The sequence below is a fragment of the Anopheles ziemanni genome, chromosome 3 (genome assembly GCF_943734765.1).
Source record: "Anopheles ziemanni chromosome 3, idAnoZiCoDA_A2_x.2, whole genome shotgun sequence".
NCBI lineage: Eukaryota > Metazoa > Arthropoda > Insecta > Diptera > Culicidae > Anopheles > Anopheles ziemanni.
Window position 1 is genome coordinate 50,735,449 of NC_080706.1, and position 24,471 is coordinate 50,759,919.

General features: G+C 40.9%; 1 protein-coding gene across 1 annotated transcript; it reads right to left on the reverse strand.

Moving 5' to 3' along the window:
* On the reverse strand, positions 1 to 24,073 carry LOC131284950 (gonadotropin-releasing hormone receptor). The gene is made up of 5 exons (XM_058313807.1): positions 23,249 to 24,073; positions 13,045 to 13,228; positions 3,245 to 3,453; positions 2,959 to 3,089; positions 1 to 277 (listed from the first exon to the last, which is right to left on the reverse strand). The coding sequence occupies exons 1-5, from the start codon at positions 24,071 to 24,073 to the stop codon at positions 1 to 3; spliced, it is 1,626 nt and encodes a 541-aa protein (XP_058169790.1).
* Between the last annotated feature and the right edge of the window lie 398 nt (positions 24,074 to 24,471).

The window sequence follows — 24,471 nt, forward strand, 5'->3', positions numbered from 1 at the left end:
TTAAAGCTTAGTGGGATGGTTCCGATGGAAGAGCCGGGAGAACGATAGGAACTTGCTGGTGAAGCTGCGCCGCTTGACTGCCCGCCCGGTGCCCTTCTGGTGGATCTGGTTGACGTTCTCATCCAAACTGCGCAGATCCTTTTCCAGCGACATCAGCGAGATTTCCTCCGGCAGGTTCGAGTGCGAGTTGGAAAACTTGATGTGCGGATTGAGATTCCGCTGGTGGCCATTGTGGTGGTTGAAGGTGGACGAACGCTGCAAGTACACCGAGCCTTCCCTGTGCGGGGCAGGAATGAAAAAGATGAGACAAAAAATGGGAAAACAAGCGAAAATTGATTAACACAGATGGTCCCTTTGATGATGGCGCCACATGCCGCCGTTGATATGCTATTCTAGCTCGTCCCCAGCTGGCAGAAAGCACACACGCGCTGATGCGGAAATGATGATGACACGCCGCCATGGGGCACCGCATGTCCAAGCAGAAGCACGGATCGAAAATAAGGTAAGCACAACGAGAGCTGTCTGCGGTCTAAGTCCTAACGAATCAGATTACACTGTGGTTTGAAACAAAATTGAACATACATAGTAGACATTTTAAAACATTTAAACCGTATTGCTTTCCTAAAAGCGGATAGGGATTACTGGCCGCTAGTCACGCGACCTTCTCGGAAACCCTTTTTCAAATAAGTAAATAAATGGATCCCTTTGGAATGGACGCGTAACTGGTTTTATTGCTCTATGTAGAATAAAAGAATGTGTCCCATTTTCCGTTTTTAAACGTCACAAATCGTACCAAAAAGCGCGTATAATGGAGTGTACATTCACATAAATCCCATGGCCAGAATGTAATCCCAACGTAACGTTTGAAATCGCACCCTGACAAGAGGGCACATTTTGCAAACGTATTTTATATTCAGCGACGCATGGAAAAATTAATACTCAAGCATAAACAAAACATGATTTTGAGCAACGGCTTTTCATCCTAGATTAAAATGAACGTGCGTGTGTGTCAAAATTACGCTCGGTCGAACACCGGTTCCCCGATAGGGTGCTTGCTCCAAAAGAACTGGTTGGAAGAAATATGTTAATTACAAGTACATTCTTAAAGATGCTGATGCTCGAGGTTTTAAGAAGAGGGTTTTTATCCCTCGATTGGGATAACGATTGAATAGCTTTATTTTTTTTATAATGAGAGGGGGTAGCGAGGAGTATAACTTCAATTTCTTTAGCCTCTTTTCTCCTTCACATAACATACGGGGCGGGATAATCCCTACCGAAGTTTTTAGTTTTTGATAATGCCTACGGCAAGCGAGCGAAAAGTTATGGGAATGTAAAAGTTTACGATCAAAGTAAAATTTCAAGGGATGATGCATTCATAACACATTTTGATTATTGAGAAAGGCAGCAGCTTCCAAAGCCATTCAAGCGTTACTATACATGTCTGATTATTTTGTAGTTTTATTTTTTTATTTTTCAGATGATTTAAAATTTGGTTTATGAATATTAAAGAAGTGTTCACAAACAACTTGTGAGTGGAAGTGTTTTCATTAAGGTGGTGGTTTTAATAATGCAATCTTAAGCGAACCATATCCAAGCAGGAAGAAATTAAAGCCCGAGCATAAAAAGGGGTGGCATTTTTTTTAATTTTCCAGGGTTGTTTGCATATTTTGAGACAGTTTTTGGAGCATGTGTTCCGGTATTACAGAAAGGATACTTCAAAGTGAAGTTTTTTTTCCAGCTGGACAACCCTCAACATGGTGGAATACACCCACAACCGAGCGACCTTGCCGGTTGCTGAAACAAAGCCAAGTGGCCCAAATCTTCAAACAGAACATCTGCGAGCGGCCCATAATAGGAATGGACACTAATGAAGCAACGCCATTTCGGGGAGAGGTTCCGCGATAAGGACTTTTCTGCGAAGAAAGTGCAACTTTTGGCTCCCGAGGCTCGTTTCGGCCGTTATGCCTGGGGGTCGTTTGATTGTGCTCTTGTTGTTCCATCGTTTCCGAATAATATTCTTACGCTCGTTTCTTCCACGAGGCTGTTGCTATTCGGCTTGGAGCGTGTGTTTTTTTTGTTTTTGACGTGAACGATCCTGTTCCATCGAAAAGGACACCAGGCATTAGCGAATTCGATGACGTTGGCGGGTTTGCAATTAGCAATCGATTCCATTAAGGCTCCGCCAGCATGTGGATGCTATCAATCCAATCACAATCGCTAATCCGCTAAGTTTCACCATCGAGAAACACTTGAGGAAGCGGGTGGACGCCATTTTGGTAGATTTTTTTTATTAGCTGTCGTTATTTTGCGCGAATGTTTTATGCTAGAATAGCATTACGGCCATGGAGAATACGGCCGGAAATGGAATTGATTTGTGCTGCAAACACCGCTTGTCCGTCCTTTTATCGTTTCCGCCGATAGGCATGTGGTATTGGATAACGTTGGCAGCGCCTTCGGGGTATGCAATTGCACGACATCTTGGTTTTCATGACGCTCTTCCGGTGTGTAAACGAGGTTTGTAATCAATCCTTTTGGATTGGATTGTGGTGACAATGGGCATCCGTTTGGATTTCACACGGGTTTGTCCATTTCTCTAATTTTACTCCACTTTTGACTCGTTATCAGATCTACCCCACCGACTGGCATCAGCTGTCGATGGCGCTCTATCTTAACCGGGCTTGAATGAAACGGTTTGAAGCGTTTACTTACTTTACCACTAATTAAGTTTCACAGGCTACTCTCTACGGAAGCTTGGCTTTTGCAATGGAAGTGAAGCAGATTAAACAGTGTGTAAATCTAGCCGCTTCAACAACGCATTCACCCAAGCGCATCGTGATGGGATGAGTTGTTGTCTTAGCGGCAACGGAATGGGGCAAGGAGTTGGAAAGGGAGGATGACGGCCCGCAAGCACACAGCATCACGGATATTACAGCACACCTAGGGAAGCTCTGTATGTACCTTACATGTTGATTGTACTGATTGCGCCGCTGCCGTATCGGCACCAGGTGGAATGCACCGTAGATCAGGGGATTGATCAGACTGTTCGACATACCGAAGAAGAATATGCCCGACTGGAGGTCCTCGCCAAACTGGAATGACGAGAAGCGGGGTGGTAAAAGCAGGAAAGTATGTAGAGCCGGCGAGGTGACAATTCGCTCGAAATGGAATTCGTCTTATCCGCCTACGGATCGACAAATACGCACGAACGCTGCGAGTTCTATTTGCACTGCTGCACGGTACTTACGCGTTCGGTCGGATTTAGGAACATGAATATCAGCATCATGATGTAGTACGGTGTCCAGCACACGATGAATGCCACCACGATGACGACCGATATTCGGAGCGATTTCATTTTGGCCTTGTGTATCAGCCGCTGCCGGTTGGTGTCCGAGCGCCGGTAGTACGTCGTCCGGTCGACGGCCGACGTGTCGATGCGGAAGATTTTCTCACTGCCTGCGGGCGAAAGAAGAACCGAAGACGGGTGGTTTGAAGGCTGGGGAAACTGTTTAAGAATGGTCGGGAAGTGAAATACACCGAATAAGATAAATCTGTTTTTCGAAACGCATTGCGAGGATGGTTTCCGAAATAAGGAAACCGAAAAAAAAACAACATCAAAACACAGTCTTGTACGGACTTCGTTGAGCACTTTGCTGTTCAGAAAATTGATATAAAATTTGGGTAAAATGTTAAAAGTTGTTGTTCTTCTTCTGTTATTGTAAAACTTTTTCAAAATTAATATGTGAAGTAAATTATCGAATGTCTTGTTTTTATATAAACTCAAATGGTTTCTTAAGCATGAAAGTTAGCATTTCCATATTGTTCTAATTAAATAGAAGTTTTTCAATAACGAAATGCACAAGAAAATACGAGATAACTCTAGACTCTATTATGAAAATAACCTAGAATCTCCTCAAGAAGGTTGTAGATAGTAAAATAAATTGAAGAAACCCTGACTGAAGTTATAACTTCTAAAAAATGTACTCCATAATAAAAAAAAGGGAAAACTCAAAATTTTCTAGATTATACTCTATTCAAACGAAGACAATAATATGTTAAATTTGATTTTATAAATTTTATCTTTGAAAGTTGATAGACAATAGCATCACGTTATTCACATCACATTTTCATCCTCAAAACACAATCCATATACACATACGCCGGTCGGTAGTGTGGGACACGGTAAATACATAAACTTATGTGGTACTACGGCGCGCTGTAAAGAAACTGGAACCACCGTCGGCTCGCCTTAATGTGACCCCCATTTGCTATGAATTATAGCACGCCCGAATGTTGGTGAAGGTTTTCCAGCAATGGCCAAGAATGAAAGGCACGGACAATAGAATCAACCTAATGGCGTTAGGATCGAACCGAGGACATAACGGCCGATCAGATGAACCTTTCCCAAATGTTTTATTTTGTTTTTGGTTTTTGTCTTTCTTGTCCCTTAAATAGACCTACAAGGAAGTTGAATGCATAGTACCGGTGACAATGTAAATTGTGAAAGGAAGGGAACATAATTTAAAGCCATTCTGTCGTCCTGAAGAAGGAACAAACGAGTGGTTCCTTTAAAGATGGGATGTAAATAATGACACAGCTTTTGTTTTTAAAGGGACTCAAAAATCAGTTACCGGCCAGAAACGTTTCCTATATCCGGGGCGAAATGTGCGCGCAGAAACACGTTTCCTCAAATTGAAATGGTTGATTATGGTGTTAATGGTGATCTCATGAAAAATAAGTAATTATTTGTTCAAATATTCATACTATCCCAACATCCATGATAGCTTTCTTCCTTATTATTAAAAGTAATAATTTTTTTATATTATTTATAGTTGATCCTGTATGATATTTTTAAACAACTATGACGTGGAACTGATGATGTTGAAGTTTTCCACGAATGAAGGTATTCTTTTTAAATGCTATTTTTTGTATTACACACATCTGTTCCAGATAATGACAAGTTAAATCGAATTTAAACGTTGTTGAGAATAATTGGTTTTTCTTGAAAGTGTTTTTCAATTATTCAGCTTGACTTGATTTGAGTGATGATACAAACAACATAAGAGTGTCATTGATTTATGTGAGTGTAAAGTTGTAGGAAATAATGTTCAGCAAAGAAAGAATTGACAAGAGCCTGAAAACATACGTTATTACCGATGCTTAAGTCAAGATCGCACCCAAAACCACACTAACGCTTCCCGAACGCGTGCAGATCCGAGTCTTCTGAAAGTACTTGAAAAACAAGGCGTACTTCCGTAACGAGCGCGTGGGACGTGTAGCGCGTACCAACAATTGTTTGTTTCTCAAGTCGGTTCCGGTTGTTTTACCACGAGGGTGGAAATTAAATTTTTCCTCATCACCGTATTTTTGTTTTTACGTCAGCATGCTTGTAAAAGATGCAGCTGGCGAAGGTGAGCGATTGGGGTGAATAAAATAGAACATCAGCCTCCCCCGCAGAAATCGTGCTGAATGCGGAATTAAGGATTAAGGCCGTTACGCCCGGAAACAGGTGGAAATTTTCACTTTTACCAGCGTTGGGCTTTCATCTTACCTCAACCTTGGCAACGCACTGTGCCCTGGAGAGTGTGTACGAACGAACAGCAGCCTTCCTGTCATGACAAATGAATGGAGTGGAAATTATGCTAATACCGGCTGGATGGCGGAAGGCAAAGTGTCTGACGGGGAAACGACAGAGTCAGCATTCTCTTTCCGGTCGTTTTGTCACGAGATGGGAATTCGTTGTTCCGGCGAGTGTACACCGAGAGTACCGCTTGTCAGCCTCGTGACCAGGACGTGTTTTTGCTTTTGCCACGTTCGTCAAGGTGCTGATAATTTATGGATGCAGATCAGTTTCTACCGGTTACTAATGTTGCACTTTGCAACGGAGTGGGATGCTGAGAGCATGTTAGGCCGAAAGGTTAGGGTTGTGATGAATTTGCAACCATCAGTGTTTTCATTTTTCATTTTTGTTCTTCCGGGTGAATGGATATGACTTTCAGGCCGTTGATTGACCGTGCAAGCGCAAAGCGGTTTGAATGGCATTTTCTAAAAGTCCATTTTAATCTGCGTTCATCACGGCTGAAGATAGAAAACTTTTAATTATGACAGAAATTTAATGTTTTGTCATTGAAATGATGAGGCTATTTTCGGTGCAGGTATGCTAATTTATTTATCCGTCTAGCCTAAGTCTTCGTTAAAATTCGTTCCGTACGCTAAACCACTATGTCGTTGAAATAGTTTAGATGGCTTTCCAACTAAGGATGGATTGAATTTACGAACGTCAGTTACGACAAATGGCCAGACTCTCGACGGCGAGTTTGACGATAGGACGCCTCAAAGTGTTGATGTATCAGAAAGTCCCGCGACAGCTGCCAAGCGACCATAACCGCAATCCCAACGATGGTTGACAAGCTTACCTAACTGGATTAAGAAGTTGCAAATTGGGATTTGTGGCACTGAACGAGACGGCTGTGGTTTCCAAAAGACGTTGACAGAAGAATTAATGAACGTCCTGTACAATATGTTTATTGGGCTTGACTCTAGTAACTTTGATCGGTTTTGATGCTTCGAAGGTTTATACACAGAATTGTGTTTGCATGTTATTCTCACACTAAAAATAGCAGTCGGTTACATGAAAAATAGCAACTTTTGGGCAACACTTATCCCGCGAGTTAAATTGAATAAGAAAATCTGTGCCGCACCAGGCGTCTCCATCGGACACATGATTTTACATGCAACTGTGAGATCTTCGATGAAAAATTAGATTTGAATTGAATTTTTCTTTTGTGGTGATCCTAACTTTACTCTTCTGAGGTTCTTTAGTTGTGTAGATTTGATTTTACCGTAGATTTTATTTTGGCAATTCAATTAACATATTTACTGCTACACCAACATAAATGATTGATATGAGAGACATTTGAATATTTTCAACGCGTATGCGCTACCAGTCAAGATTATAAATTGCATGACATTTTCGGTAAGAACGAAGTTTGGTCGTTACATTTGCCGATACTTAAAAAAATAAATTTTCTTTGAAACTCGGAATTATATGAATGGTGAATATTTTCGCCAACTCTCAACCAAAAAAATTTTCCTCCGTTGCTTTGCCGGTGCTAGTAAATTATTCGACTGCGTAAATTGTCCTCGCCCTTCAATGGCACTCGTAATACATGCAAATCGATTGCCACCACTTATCGAGCGATAATTTGTTCGATTTTGCGCTCGGAAGTTGTTACGGAACGCATGGGAAAATAAATGACATCCCATTGTTCCCCATCAACATGGTTTGACAGTTATACTTTTTCGGTTGGTTCGATGCGTAACCTCCTTTTGCTTCTTTATCCACGTACGGGACGTACAGAAATGTAGTTGAAAATTTCACATAACTCAATTATACGCTGTGGAACTCGGTCTGTGGAGGATAATTCTGGCAGCAGAAATCTTTCGGGAGTTTGCTGCTGCAGACAGTGAAGGCCAACACACTGACTGCTATGAAGAGACAAGCCAACAATGGAGCTCTTATACAATCAGCTAGAGAGCATGTCAATCTTGTTTTCCCCGGTCGCTATAAAATGTGCACGGTGGAAAGCATCCATTTTGGATGGTCTTTAATGTGTATCATGTTGCCATTTTTCCTTCGTCATTCTATCCCGCAGGCCATTTCTATATCTCTTGACAAGCAGCTGGTGTGCGCCTGTTATAAAGCCAATGTGGCATTGTCTACCCGGTGCCATGTTGTTGAACCTTTTTCGTTCGGGATAGTCCTTCCCAGTTGCTGGTGTTTTTCAAATAATCGAAACATGGTGGTTATGTTTCTTCTGCTGCCGGTTGTATCACAACCCTTGGGGCTATTTTGGCGTTCAAAATGATAGCTGCGCTTGATCTTTCGCCAGAGTGACGGGGTTTATTTTTGGGATGCGCAACCGATCACACCGAGGAGGTTCGTCTGTTGATTCGAAGGAGTTTTGCAGAGGATGCCATTTGATTTGGGATAGTGCGGTTTTTCCCTCTACGGGAAAAATAGAATGCGAAGATGATAAAATAATATAGCAGCAAATATAACAATGTTATCTACGTCTGAGAACCAACAATTGTTTGTTTTTTAAAGTTATACAAAAGGCAACATTGTAACCATTGTTAATATTTGAACACAAAAATGATTAAAAATCATTGTGATTATTTGAACACAAAAATGATTCTGTTTCGGTTGATTGGAGAACTAATTATGAAATACTTCGCACAGACATAGTTATCGTCGATTCGCTAACGGTACCTTTAATTCTTAAAGTAACGTGGGGCAATATGGCCCCCTTAAGCGAAAAACATTAATTTCTTCCACTCCAGTCATTAAAAACATTTCAAATTTTCATAGTTGGATTTCTAAACATCTTTTTTATGCATGAAAAACTACTTAAACCTATCAAATCATTAGTAAGTAAGGCTTTCGGAAGCCCTTTTGGTTTTTACACCGTTAACAATTGTTGGACAAAATGGCCCGAACGGTTGGGCGGAACGCACCTCGACCTAAATATGGGACAAGGCGACACAAAAAAAAAGAGAATGACTACGGTTGCATATCGAAAAGTTAGTCTATGCAGAGGCTCAAGTAAACAGACCGATTGGTCCCGCATAACACGCATTGGTTTGAATTTTGTGGTGTACTATTCGAAAGGCAGTTTGGGTATAAGTTCGTTGCTTGTTTATGAACCCATTTGTTTATGGCCTTCTATAGAAACCGTCTTATCATAACTTTTAGTTGTACATCAACCTTGCAGGTAGTTAATTCTAACCGAGTCAAAGTTTGACATTTTGTAATTCTGTAGATTTATGATATGAAACAGTTGAATACCACAAAAAAAATGTCCAAATTTCGTCTCTAGACCTAATAAATATGCGTATCAATAAAGCTTTGATCTTTTAAATGTAATGCGCATTCAAATTAACAATTTGACTTTTACTTGCCCTTGTTTTGATGGTGCATCATGCCCCATTATTCATATTTTGAATGCTCTAACCTAATCTGGACCGTTCGTTTCTTGTCTTTTATTTAAAATGTTGAGATTATTAAAACAGTTTCTTTTCGATATTCGTAAAATAACAGATTTAGGTACTATGAAAATGCCTGGTTGGTTGAAACATATAATTTTAACTTCTCTAATTAATTAAATATAAGTTTTACTTCTACTTTAACTTAACTAACTTTAATTCAGCTTAAAACATGCTTGTGCATCTTACCCCACCGGGGGATCTTGCCCCACTTTTCCCTACATATTTGAGAACTAAGGCAAAATAAAACGTTCTCTCCGAAACAGATATGGACAATTCAGCGAGTCACGTTTTGCTCTTATCCCCATGGTCGTCTCGCCAAAGCTAATTGAAATGGAGGCGCACGGTTACGAGACAAGTGGTGAGCCGCGAATCTCGCTTAATATTCCTGGTAACCGGCATGATGGAAAAACAAGTGAAAAAGAATAAAAACCCCCGATCAAACAGTTATCTGTGCAATCTTCCACCTACATAGACCATTTGCAGGGGTGATTGATTCGTTTCGTCGACATCGTAGGTTGCGGTAGTATATTGATTGAGTCGGAACACAGCGAGAAGCTTCGCAAAAGACAAGATCAGTGGGTGTATGAGGGTGTGTGTTATTTTTTTTAGCAGATTTAGCTTCTGTTGTTGACTGCCCATCAGGTGAGTATATAGTACAAGTTGATGGGAGATTGAATTGATTCGTCGAAACAACGAATCAATCGGCTCGACTCATATGGTCATGCCGCGTTTGTAATATTGTTCTAAGATGTTTTCCATTGCTTCAGATTTTGAAATTTAACTTACATTTTGCATTAAAAATGTTTTTGTTAGAAAATAATTTTAAATTAAGCTGTCCATTGTTTATCATATATTTCATTAATTTTATTTATTTTAGTTCCCTCAAAATTGATACAAATTATCGATATCACCTAGGATTTCTGAGGATAGTTCGGTTTAATCTTGAGCCTAATCAATCTCATACTCCCCAGGATTCTTTTCATGGCTAAAGCCAATCGTTCTGACTGTAATAGATATCACTTAACTGCGATAAGTGAACTGAGCTTTCCGCGACCCGACGATGATAGGGCATTAATCCAATCGGATCAAAAACAGAACATCCGGCACGCGGCAAGTGCCAACCCAGAAGGGGGTTCGATTGCGACCCGGAAAACCTTCACGTCTGATGCAAAAGACCCTTTGATGATTGATGAGAAATGAAGCCTTTATGCTCCAGAAATACCCTTTCGGTGGAACGGTGTGCAAGAAAGGAACGAAAGCGAGAAAAGAAGGGGCAATGGTCATTAATTGTACGGTCGGGGTGCGTCCCGAGGCGATATTTAGTGTAAGAACTAGTTTATTTTTTATTCATGACGAGTGTTGAGCAAGAGCGAATAATGCCGATAAGAACCGAACAAACTTTCATTTACCATGGGCTGTGATTTCATGGATGGGTTGGTGGAAAATTAATGGTTTACGGTTGAATGTCTATTTGTGTTTCGGTCAACGGAGAATGTTCGTCGGAAGTGATTTTAACTTAACCTAACAGCACACAAAATCACAACAACTTTTCTGTCATCAACATTAATCTATTTAGTTTGAGGTATACGCTGTTTTTGTGGGACCAAGGGACGAAAAAGTTGTTTAGTATAAGTATAACGCCTAAATGGCGCGGTACATCGAAATGAAACTGGAACCAAGCACGTAGTTTTGATAATTAAAAAGAGGGATGGTTAATATTAAAAAAATACAAATATTAATGTGTAGCTAAATGCACTAAAACAGAATATGATTGTAATGCTGGTAATCTACTGTCATCTGCACAAAACCGGATTGGATTTCAACGGATTGAAGTATCTAACAAAACGATACAAATAAAACAACTTACGCGTGGATTTGGTACGTTAGTTTTCTTTTCAGAATCACATCGTGCCATTCTAGATGAGGCAAATTAATGTTCTCATTATGTTTTACTATCATCACATTTATTTCACTGCTGTTAAGATTTCTCTTCAAGCTCTTTAATCCTACCCTTGCTCGCAGGGTTGGCGTGTCAAGGAACATTGCTTCACATTAGATTCACCTCCGACCATTCGAGGTACTGTATGCACCACACGGTAGGACGAAACTGTTTCAACCTGTCGAATGCCATTTTTGCGGCAAAACAAAACCAAAAACATCGAACGTTATGTCATTTTACGGACTCTGACAGGAAAAATCGTGCCGAGAGACCGTTTCGGGTCGGTGGAGTTGGTCTAATTAATGGTCGAGTTTCCACGATAATTTGATGGATGGCGTGTCCGTGCCGCGGCTAGATAAGGGGCTTGGCCAGAGCTGCTCTGGTTGTTGTTCGCCCGTTTGTCCTTTTGGTTCCCGTGTTGTTCTATTGCGTTGTTCGGGATTTTCCTACTCCGATTCACTCCCGAGTGACTGCTACACAAAGTGCGTTTGTTAGTTCTATTATAGCTCAATTGTGCAGTTAGTTGTCAATTTGATTGCTTGTTGTTACAAATTGATTAAAAGGATTAGGAAAAACAAACTATTTACAATATATTTCGTGATTTATTTATTTATCACACACTTAATTTAAATAAAAAAAAAATATTTAAATGAACTTAAAGAATTTATAATTACATTAAAAAATCCTATTTAAAAAGCGAACATCAGGATGTGTCGTTGAAAAAAAAAACAAATCAAAAATGAAGAAATGAAACTCATCTACAGAAACAGGATAAAGTATAAGTCAGAAAAAATTTGAGCATATTGTAAAAGAGAACAAGGCATGATCGATGTCCTTCTTCCCTTAGCGGCATTTTTACTGTCAAATAGCAAATTGGAAAAATGTCTGAGTGTGTGTGAGTTGCTTTTCAATTTCATTTCAATAATACGATGACATAGTAAGTACTTCGTCGACATCCTCGTAAACAATCACAGAGTATATTCTTTTAGGATCAATTAATTAACGAGCCATCAAAAACTTTACCGAAGCAAAACAATATCACGCGGCATAAGCGATCACCTGCCAAAGACGACAGTAGCGTGCAGATTTTAATAAGCTACGTGCCGATACTGCGCCTCGAGCAAAGACCGTGCCGCTACTTGTCTTCTCGCCGGTTCCGTTACTTCCGTTTGTGGTCGCCCCGCTAATGGGCAGCCATTTTCGCTCCCAAGAATTCGTCGAACCGTGATCGAAACGCTCGGGAAGACGCTTCAATTACGATGTCTCTTCCACCGGCAACCGTGGCGAAGGTGGAAGATGAAGAAAAGATTTTACAACATCTTGCCTCCCATCGGGCGAGTTGGGAGTGCGTTTAGTCACTGTCACCGTGCTAAGTCGCTGATGAATGGAACGCATTACGGAGCGCCGGAAGAATTACACTTCGATTTCCATTAGTTCCTATTCGATCGGGTCGGTTGCGTTCGGCGACGCTAAGCGTCGTTGGACAACGTCGTTTTTGCCAAATTAGTTTGTGCCCCGTAGTAATTAATCACCTGTGCTTCAATTCGGGCAGATTCGGAAGGGGTTGACGGCCGTTGGCAGCAGAAGAACTTAGAAACTGCAAAGAACTTAAAAACTGTGTAGAACTTCCCCCCGCAGAAACAGGCTACGTCATCAATTGGGTTCGGTTTGGGTGAAAATCGGGGCAGAATTGAGAATAATTGCAGGCAATTTCGATCCAACCTTTGCGAGCGCGCGAACGGAATGGGATCAAATATTTAACTCCTGCGAACGCACAATCAGCTCGAAGCCGGTGGACAGGTTTTACGTCGCTGATCGTTCATTAAAACTTGCCCGCCATAGGATGGCTGAAGGGTTCGCGTGTCACGATGGCGGATTGTTTGTCGTGAAAATTATCATTCACACGGAAGCCCTGCAGCCGGCGGGCCAAAGTCTCTGGCAGCAGTGTTTGCCAAACCAAGGGGGGGCACGTTAATCACTCGGGGCGTTAGTTACACACCGAAATCGCCTTCATTTCTCCGTTGCTCTGCCTGAAAACCAGCCACCGCGGCCATACTTACTCGAGATCGTCATAAACGTTGATAAATAGGTGCCGATTAATATCAGCAGCGGAATGATGAACATAAACACGAGCGTAAAAGTCGTGTAGAGCTGCTCCTGCCACCGGTCGGTGTAGAAACCGTGCGTTACGCACTGGTAGAAGTCCTCCACGAATGGTCCCTTCGCCACCCGGAATATCATCCACTGGAACGAAGAGAAGAGAGAGAGAGAACATTTGGGCGAACGGTTAGTGTAAGGTTGGGGTCGTTTTAATTTCAATCTCAGGGCCAAGCTGTTTGCCAGATAACCACCGGAAAGTTTTTCCGACCATCGCATTCATGTCTGGCGTGAAGGTGTGTCCCCGAGATGGACTGCCGAGATACCGCCAAACCTCCGCTGGCTGGTTGGTCACGTTTGGAATAGTTTTTCCAACGTAACCGGTCGGAAAGGGAGATGATGGTACGAGAGGACTGAAGGTGGATTACGTTTCCATCATTCCGGGCTCGTTGTTATGGTGGCTTCAGGCACCGACCTTTAACCCCCGGCTGGGGCAGAACTTCTTTGTTGCCCAGCACAACATGTGACGGCTCAGTGTGCCTAATGTTGATTCATGGTACTTACGACGGACGGAAAGTTTAATTGATTTAGAGCACCCCCGAGTATAACGGTCACAAATCGGTGCCGATGTTGGTGGTGTCCTCGGGAGGACTCACAGTAGTTTGGTGGTGCACGCCAGGACCGCCACGTCTCGCGGCTCCCGATGAAGCTTTGAAACCCGACCCGTGGTCCAATTATTCCGGATTGAGTGTTTCAATTAATATTTTCCTTTCCATTCCATTATCACATCGTCGACAGCGGGCTGTAAGCTTTTATTACATAAGCCACGTGATTCCAGTTGATTAGCAGCGCATTTTAAACTTTCCAACTCGCTGGCGGACATTGTTACACAAATGTATGGATTGGAGCAAAATAGAAAGAATTCCAACATAAATACGGAGAAAAGGTACCATTTAGCGTTTGGAACGCTTTGTACTTCCTCGAAAAGACTTCGGTGATGCTTACCCAAGTGAACGCTTCGTTGGCAGTAAGGTTAGAGGGAATAAATTAAAAAAGGCAATCCCATAGAAACCTTCTTATCGACAAATCGTTCCACTAAATGGCGATACAGAAAGGACCCAGGTAGCTTGTTGGCAAATGGAAACTGACCAATCGAGGTAGACGTCCACTTCCAAAGAAAAGGAAACACTCCGTCGGGTCGTGGAGAGGAACAATATTAAAAACCGGTGTTGGCTTTAGTAGATTTTGTATTCGAACGTTTCCATATTTCTGTCAAAAACCCATTTGTGAGTGAATATTAGCTCAAATATAAAAAGTTTCAAGAAGAACTGCTCTACGACTAAGTTTTTCAATGAATCTGTTATCCGAGATAGTGGAAAAATGTTGTATGCAAAATGGCTAACATTTTTACAGAGAAAAATACTTCAAATGTCTGTTGTTTGTAGATAAGTGAATCGCTTTCTTTGAATGCTGTGAAAAGCTCGTTATGGTAACGTGGTGTCAACCATAAGTGAAATGAGTTGGAATGATCTTTTAATCTTATTAACAGCGCTCCATTTAACTGTAACGCCACCAAGGGTTGAAAAGGATTCTTTCGTTAGTTCAGTATGGCCGAAAAAATACTAATTAAATGCAAATTATGTATCAACGGGACATTATGCGTGTCGTAAACGGATGTCGAAGGATTAACCAAAGGGTTGAACACAAGCCAAATCTTATGGTGCTTTTATTTCGGTCAATCCTTTTGAATTTCGTTTTTTAGGTAAAGAGGCTTATTGTATGTGGTGTAAAAAGTGTCGCTAGAACCCCGAAATGGTTGTAGCTTTACGTAGCTTTAGCTTAATGTGATTTAATTTATTGTAGTTCTACATGTTATTATGTTTGTTATACAATAACAGCAGAGATTAAATCAAGCTACTAATTTTTGAATTGCTGCACAGTACACGTTATGGCCAGTTCGTTCCAATGACTGCTATGAGCAATACTTTTAAAAGAGTTTACTATTAATTAGTAATTTCTCTAAAATGAATAAGTTGCACCTTACAATGGACCTGAATTGCATATAAATTTGTTACGTGCGTTTACACTAGTTTTAGTTACACATTGGATTCTTGTCTGTCCGTTGAGTTTTCTATCAACAAATAAACAAATCACATTTTGTTTTGTTCTTCTTTGTTCAGTCCATCCTCAAACTATTCGGAGAATTTTTCTTTGCTTTAATATTATCTTAACACTGATATCTTTTCTATATGTCAGAGCATCAATCTTTTAGATTTTAATTCGAAAATGTGATGTGTTCTATCCTTTACTTAATAAAAAAATAATTAAGATCATTCTCGCATTTTCATTATCTTCATTTACTTTCATTCGAAAGTAAATTCACTAATTACTGTTAGCACGCATTTGATAAAACAAGCTATTTTTTTGAAAAAATATTAAAATTATTCCATCACTAAAATTAAAAAATGTATGGGCAAAAGTACGGAGCCCTCGAAAACTCGGGGTCCAAGCAGCTGCTTAGTCATATCACTTAGATTAAATAGATTGTTTTAATGAGAAAATCTTTTTGGGGAAAAATGTTGCAACATAAAAAAGAAATGGACGTGATGGATAAATGGAATGGTGGATAAATATATAATGTGTTTATTTTGTACATTTTACTACCCCTCTACCTAGAGAACTTAGGGCGAATTAACACTGAAAGTTTAATTTGAGTTCAAGTCTCAAATTAGTTGAAATGATTGATGGATTGATTGATTGGCTTCAAATTAGCGAAATAATATAATCTGTCATCATAAGGTTTTTGATTGATTTTAGTGGTTCTGTTTTGGTTTTGCTATACGAAAAGCAAAAGCATTAAGGTTAATTAAAACTATGCTTTTACTGAGCGGTAGTTAAGGAAATTTTATTAAATAAGTCTAATGATTTTCGTAATCATTGATCATCGTAGCAATTGTTTTTATTTCTTAAGTATGTGAGTGAAGAAATCATCAATAAAAGAAATAGACAGTTTAAAATTAAAGTAGATACGCATCAATAATGATTCAAATTATCAAATATCTTCAAAATCAAATGCCATGCAGCGTTACGTAGGATGTTTCAAAGACGAAGAATGTCTTTTCAAATTCACATTGACGCTGTCAGCTGCGACCCACGCTAATAAAGCTGCTCATTATTGAGTGATTGACAGCATTGATAACCCCCGGGTCTAAGCTAGCAGGAACAATCTTTCTGCACATTCAACCCCTGAAGTCTAACAGGGATGCTAGCATTTTCTAACCAACGCATCACCGAGGACTATCCTCGAGATTCATCCTATCATTTCTGGGCAACATCATCAGTCTGCGAACATAATGGGCGGAAAGTGACATTCAGCTGGGACGGATTTTCCCGAAAAAAGACTTCCCTAAGAGTGCACCACTAGGAAAAGACTCTGGAAGGCTGCTTCTATTCCATCTAGCAGCCAAACGGTACGATCAAATCCCACCTGATTTCATAATTGAAGATTGGCCCTTCAAAGGGCCATGAGGCTATAAAGAGGACTTCTATGCGGCTATATACGAAATCAACTCAATCTGCCAAGCCCGAACCCAAAAGATATCGATCTTTCAGGCCAAAAAACCGGTCCTTTTTGCCACTCCAACTAGTCCACTTCTCTAGCTTACTCTTAAAGATCGAAAGGACGGTTTTTTATCACTGACCGCTCAATGAGCTCGAACTGATGGCGAAGATTGATTTACGTTCGGTTGATTAATTTTTCCTACGCCTTATTAATGCCGTTAAAGGTGAAACGGAATGAGAAGGGATGGAATGTTCCACGAAACGCAAGCGAATTTGATGTCAGGATTTGAAAAGTTTTCCATTATCCAAGTGTCACTTCACAGCGGTCGCCTCTTGGGCATCCCGGCTATTTTACCATTCGTCTCCCATTGGGAGCTCCCAACGAAAAGGGAGAGAGAGGAAAGAAAATGGAAATTTATTTTCCAGCTGTTTTTACGGAAAAAAGGAATGTTAACGCCAGCAGCGGCCTCTTAACGCCAGCAGCGGATCAATCACAGACAACACGGGCCTAATTCTCAGAAACCGAGTTCATACTGTTGCGCCGTAACGACTGGCCACGCGTGCCAGGAGAACAAGGGATCAAACTTTTGTTCCGGCAATACATCATTTCAACACCTCGCCAGCATCTGCGAGTAGCATACGAATTAATACCGAAACTGCTTTGGCACGCAGACCGTGTTGGTAATTCAATTAGTTTTGTAGGAATCTTAAACATCGAAGCTCTTGGAATGCAGTAGCACCAAGAAAAAGGTAAATTTTGAACTTGTTCAAGTGAATATTTGAAATTTGTGGAATCAGATTTGATAAATTTGCTCACGACGTATCCGTTGAGTGCTTTCTAACTCAGTTAAAGAAACATTCATAGAATTTGAAATTTTTGGGTTAATACTTGAATTTAATGTACATAATTATAATATCATTGTCTACTTTTCGTTAAAGTACGTTGTGGTAAAAAAAAAACTGTGCAGCAAAAGACAAGGCACAAACATTTAAATGTGCTTGGCAAGGATCCTGTTTCGTATTGCGTTCCTGCTATGCTCGTTTTTAGAAGAATCCCGAAGGAGTTTGATCGCGATTCCTCGCGATATTGCTCCCATTCGATGTCGATTTTGGAATTTGATTTTCTTTCAATTTTTCACTAACAAAAGGCTACCAGAGAGCATCGTTTGTATAATGGTGTGAACATGTAAGGGCACTAGAGTCACATTCCTTATGCAGCGAATCGATTATCGGTCCAGTCGATGGGAGTCAAGTGATCCTGATGCCTACCAGATGCGCGTTGTAACATGAGTTCAACTGATCCCATGCTTGAATTGCAAAAATGCAATAAGCTGAAATTGGTTTTACGGATCAGCCTCTTACAGGGCCAGTGCTGAAGTTATGTTTCATTCGGTGGTATTTCATACCACATACGAAGAAGGATCGGCGGTTTCAATTTGAAACCACCAACGGAATTGTAACATCCAAAGTCTTCAGCACAACTAAGTATATGACAATAACCAAGATTTAAATATAAGCAACAAATATTTTCATGCTAGGGAGATAACGATAAACAAATTGGTTTTAGGATGCACTTGTATTGAGTAGAAATGTGTGTTAAATTCTAAAAAGGCTTTAAAGAAGTGGTGTTTATATGTTGGATTAAAGCGCCTTAGCGTGTACTTGATGATAACCACCTGTTAACATACAATTGAGAACTATTGAAACTAATCTCTTAGTAAAATGTCGTGAAAAATATAGCATTTTGCCGTATCTGCTTGTATTGCTTATACTATTAAGAGTGTTGATTTATTTATTCAATTTACAATCAATCATATAAACATGTAGGTATTTTACTGAACATTTTACGTTGGTTTTATAGTTTTCCAATTCTTTCTGTTAGATGCGTATTATTTCGTAATTTCGAAAGTATTTCGTAAATGTTCAATGTTCAAAAAGGAAAATCGTTGCGGTTGACGAATATACTGCTTTTTCAATGTTGAAGTACAATGCATGAGTAAAAAGTTCACGGCCTCATCCAAACGTGTGATACGGTGATAATAATGTTTCTCTTAAATTTGATTGTTTCTCAGGAAAAAGCCCATTATCGTTCAATTATGAATACCTTGCTGTCATTGGTGTTTGGTGTTGTTTCCATTTTGTTGCTACGATGATGCGAAAAGTAACAGCATTATCTTTAAATTGACTTCGAGATTGGGTAGAAGTCGATCCTGGTAACAAAAATGCACACGCAGAGTTTCGACATTGATTTTCAACGGTGAAAGTTTGACAATACGTGTTGATATGTTTGAGGAAGTTAAATATATTTAAATCGCACTTTTTGATGGAATATTGTACTTTACATAAACAATTATTTGATGGTTGATGGAATAAACAATTATTACATATAAATGGACGTATTGAAATATTGGAAAAAGAAGATGCCTCTCTATGTTTAAACGGATTAAAGACATGCTTAAGTTGAATGTTTTTACAAGAGGTAAATATTGTCTGTTTCCCTCCTCTCAGAACGTTGCCTATCGAAAGGATGCATGTTGGTACACTATTCTCTGTCGGTGCTTGGTTGTTCATCAATTCATCAGACCTGTTATAAGTATTTTGGTTGATTCGATCGAAAATCAACTACTTCGTAGGACTTCCAAGCTGGAATGGTGGTTTCTTGTCTCGATACAAGGAAGTAGTAAGTGACCAAGTAGTTTGTAAAGGCTAAGAAATTTCACTAGAATCAGTTCGTGTGTGTTGTTTTGAATCGATGATCAACATCCTGACTGGCTACGGGTGAAACGTGTTCGATGAGATGGACATGAGCCTTACGCATCAGGTTTCGTACCGATTAGCATTTAGCGTGCGGTGCCGGAACGTGTCTGTGGTCGAGGAGCAGCGGGGTGGCATGGAAGGGGCACAAACAGCGAGGAGGGATCGGCTGGAAAATGCGACTGTGTACGGAAAATTGATGATGCACTTGTTGACCCCAGTGGTGTCCCTGGCCAATTTGTCTGCATTTTCCGATCGGTTGATGGAAATTGCTTTCCCATCCACTGCGAGCAGAAGCTGGTTCGGATGCTTTTTGCACAGTTTCATTCTCTCGGCTTCCCTCACCTTCCCCGCGTTTGCCCTCGGCCAGGAATCCTAGCCAGGTTGCTCGTGCGAGTTTAATTTGCGGGCACTACTGGATCCGGCCACATTGAGTGGCATGAGTCTCATTCAAGCGGCATAATACACGGCAACAAGTACCTTTCGGTACTGACGAGTCGTTTGATCGTTTGCAACCGAGACTCGGAACGTTCTCCGGGTGAATCATTTGGTTTCTCACGCAGTCGAACGCGCTCGATCGATGTGATTTAATGGTAATCGTCGTGGTGATTTTCCAGTGTTCACGTGAAGCGGAAAAGCCGAGATAGCACGACTTGAAGTTCGGTTGTTTTGCTCCACTTCATTGCGTATCCCAGTGCACTGACAACGGATTGTGGAAAAGCATTTTCGAATTCCGGCGCAGTTGTTGTTTACTTCAGTTGGATGCGCTGGCATGGTGTGTGAGTTTCGAAAAGCATTACTGACATTTGAATTGAATATCAAAGGAAGAATACCTTCATCCAGGGTGAGATGTTCAGTTAGATTCCAACATGTATGATTTATTTAAAATGAATAAAAATAACAACTTAGTTTGACTTGGCTTGTATGCATATTTTGATTTCATTAAAATCAATAAACATAATAACTTAGCTTGACTTAAAAACACGAAAAAGATAGTTGGTTATTATTCAGTTCAGGAAACTAACAACCCATAGGTTGGAAGAAGGATGAAGAAGTTTTTGTAGGACTGAAGAAGATTAAATTTCGAGTCACTGTATTAATAGAAATTATTATATCATATCATTAATAATGTCAATATTATTAATAATGTTTCAAAATGATGGCAAATTTGTGTGATTTAAACTGGATTCAGTTTCTTCGTTGCTTGATTTCTCCCTTCATCGTAAGCTTACATGACAAAACGAATTTTAATACTTTCTCTTCAAAACAATGTTGTGATGCAATTAACCGGAGCAAACTCAAACAGCTGAACATCGGTTGTGCATTATTGAACTGAGAACAATAAACCGACCGTTTAACAATCGCTCAGTTCCTGATCTTGATCCTATTCGATCGCCTCGCCATATGCATATGAAACCATCATATACATGCAAGTAGATATTTGCCGTGATTGAGTATTAATTATTTTTGTTTAGGTACCCTTTTGCAAAATTCAACAAAGCGAAACACAAAATATGATTCGATAAAATTTAAAAGTTTTTGCTTATGCCACAAAACAAATGCTCTCTTGTGTGAAACTGTGAGCTATTTCGAGAATTTCCTCCGCCACTAATCAGCCGAACAGACTTCTTCAGTCGAGCGGAGGATCCGATGAGCCACCTAATGGATGATGGATTAATCTGCCTCACTAATTGAGCCGCACTTTGCTTGAACTGGAAGCAAATGGTGACGACCGGAGTGGCTGGTGGCAATTAGGTAACACTACTAGGCGCGCTTTGCTCAGCTGAGCGTGAAATTGTTGGTATCGGTTGCCCTCAACAGTGGCTCGAATAACTCTCGTTTTTGTTGCAAACGAAGTCGGGACAAAACTTGGTTGAAAATAGATTTCACTGACTTTATATCAGAACGAATGATGACCTTGCTAAGTTATGCAGTGCAATTAGTCAGAAGGTGAAATAAACAATATTGACCTTAATGGAACCATAATTACAGCCTAAAAACTAAACTAAAAATCATGCGCATCTTTTTCCGCCATTGGCACATTAGTTGTAATAAACGTTACAATAAAACCAATGATAATTAATAATAAATCACCTCACGAAATCACATACACAGAAATGCAGTTAATAGTTTTTACTCATAAAGTAAGGTAAAGAGTTGGGTTTGAAGTGTAGCTGGAGATTATTTTTATCTTTTTAATCTTACATTGAACTCTTAGAAAATTATCAAATGACGACTACCATCCAGAGCAAATTGATATTGCTCAACAATCGTACAACAAGTACAATACGGCCTGGCCGAACAAAAAAAACAATTCTAAAAAATCGTTGACGTAGTTTTTTGCGTTGAAAATTTTCATGACAGTTCGTTTAATATGGCCAATCCGAACGAGATAAACTAGATACAGCGTCTCTAACGCCCTGATTTATGAGAAATGATATGGCACTTTAATGCTTTCTAAATGAATTCATTTGTTGCGAATATGGTTCTTAAAAAAAAGGTTAAATCTGCTACATTATCATGAATGAATAAATGGATATACTTTGCAAAGTGTTTTTTTTATACAATCCCCCAAAAAATCATTCCCGTCATATCTTTCTTCAGTTATGTCTCACTTTAGCCCGACAATCAGCGCTGGTTTGTGGGCTCGATCTTTGCTACCCTTTTTTCCCAAACTTCCGGCATCGACTGCCGGGGAATGCTACCGAAACGAGAGGTTCGTCAACATCCATGATTGCGCTTAATGACATGTGATGAGGAAGTAGGATTCCAGATTTCGAAAACCAGCACACGACCGGGTGGGGAAGCCCGCAGAAGCCATCCACCCATAGCACCAGACGTGTGATTATTTGGCGGAACGGAGCAGAATAATTTCGTTCCATTTTCGAAACTTCAAACTTATCGCTGACCTATCTTCAAACCCCGTCGGCCAAATTGGGTGTTAAAAAGTAATGCCGCTACATCCTACGTTCTGGTATGCGGTAGAAAAAGGGCGTGTTGCCTCACACCGGCCACTGATTTAGAAGGTAGGTGTGTTAATTGCCACCGCAGCGAGAAGAAGGTATGTGTGTCATTTGTTACCGACTGTTGATTGGGTCGTGGGTCTTTCATTTAAGCGAGGTAAAAGTTTCCTAAGTAGCATCTGTTGTGATTGTTGTTTACAAAAATCGCAAAATATTGTTTGGGAAAATGACCCTGTGTTTCCTGGAAATAAGTATTGATTGAGAAATAGGTTTAAAATGGGTTGTTTCTTGTGTGAGTATGAGAAAATAATGCTTATAGCGTAAATAACGTATGCGGTAAAATTGTATGTAGCCATATCAACATTCAGTTATTCGGCTCGGATAACCATTTTCAACATAATTTAATATCCAATAAGAGGAAAATGTCCCCAAAATGGTGCACAAAAAAATGGATGAAATGTAAGACGTTGCCCAAGGAGGGTCGTGAAATAGTCTTTAGGTTTGCCTTGTGATAGGGTTTGCTTGTGGTCGATATGATGACGATTTTTATTACGGGTTCTACCGAAGCTTAAAGTCACCCAATCCTGATTGAGCTGAGAAGTATTTTTCCTTACAAATCGAAGATAAAGTTATCAAATAATTGGAATGATGAATACTGTTATCAGAAAAAAAACTTTTACTGCATTTCTGACTGCAGTTTTACAGTCACCAATGTTGCCTTAAATCCTTACATAAGTAAGCTTTAAGGCCTCTCAAGGTTTTACAAGAAAAGAGCCATTTATTTATTACTATTGCGTAGCATCTGTTTAGGTCCTGGTTGAAGTGTCTTAAGTGGGAATTTTATCAGCATGGCAGCAGAGTAGAGCCCCTAAAATCCCACCTTACATACCTGCGGCAGACTGAGCACGAAGGAGAGCAGATAGGCCACGAACAGGAACCGATGGCAACGGCGGGCGGTGTTGAGCGACTTCATCGGGTACTTGACGGCGACCCAGCGGTCCACGCCGACCAGCACCAGCACGTAGGTCGACAGGTACAGGCTGAACATCTGGCACAGCTTGAACAGCTTGCAGATCAGGTTGCCGGCGACCCAGTCGACGGTGTAGTACCAGGCCGCCTCGCCGATGATGCAGAAGCCCGTCACCAGGACGTCCGCGATCGACAGGTGGAAGATGAGCGAGTAGATGGCGCTCCAGTTGTGGCGCGTCACGCGCCGCGACTTCCGGTTCTTCTGTATGTTCCACATGGTGGCGACGTTGCCGAGCAGCGACACGATGGCCATGGCCGACAGGACGATCACGCGGATGACGCCCGACCGGGAGAGCGTGGGCGCGTGCTCGAAGCAGCTGAGGCCCGGCACCGCCAGCGCACTGCCGTTGTCGAAGGCGTAGCTGATGTTGAGCTGGTCACACTCCTCGCGCGCCAGCACCAGACCGCCGGAGTGGCCTAGCAGGTCGGTGGTGAGCGTGGCCAGCCCGCTCGACAGCTGGTGGATCGCTGGATGCAACCCCGAAGTCGGGGCCAGCGTCGCATCGGACGTTGTGTTAGGGTGCTGTTGCTGCAGATGCTGGGATGAGGCGGCGTACACGGCTCCGATGGCCAGCGAAGCATTTCCCAGCAGTGCCACCGGCTGCTCCGTGGCAAATAGGTCTGCCAAGGAGGCGGTGTAGTTTTCCAGCGCTGACGATCCATTGCCGGGGAGCAGCTCGAGCATGATAGCGGAGCGATTGAGCAATGGCAGCATCGCAGCGTGCCGGCGATGGCCAAAAGGGTGCTACAAACGATAGGAAAAGGCGATGAAAGAGGATTAAAATACATGCGAAAGGATCCTCCGAAGATAAACTCCAAATTGGAAAATAATAATTCAAACGTAATTCCCTTCCGTTTAGTAATCTCTTAAAACTCATTTCACAATTCCCTGCTAAAATATCCCAATAGCAATAGTTCAACAAAATATCCAATGTACTACGTTGAACCGTTCATAAGAACCCATAAAATTATTTATGGTGGACTGACCAACCGTGCGACCAACGTGCGTAAATGGCAAAAGTATAGTAAGCCCACAATGAGTAGGAAAGACCCAAGACGGTAATTACGCCAACAAAACTAAGT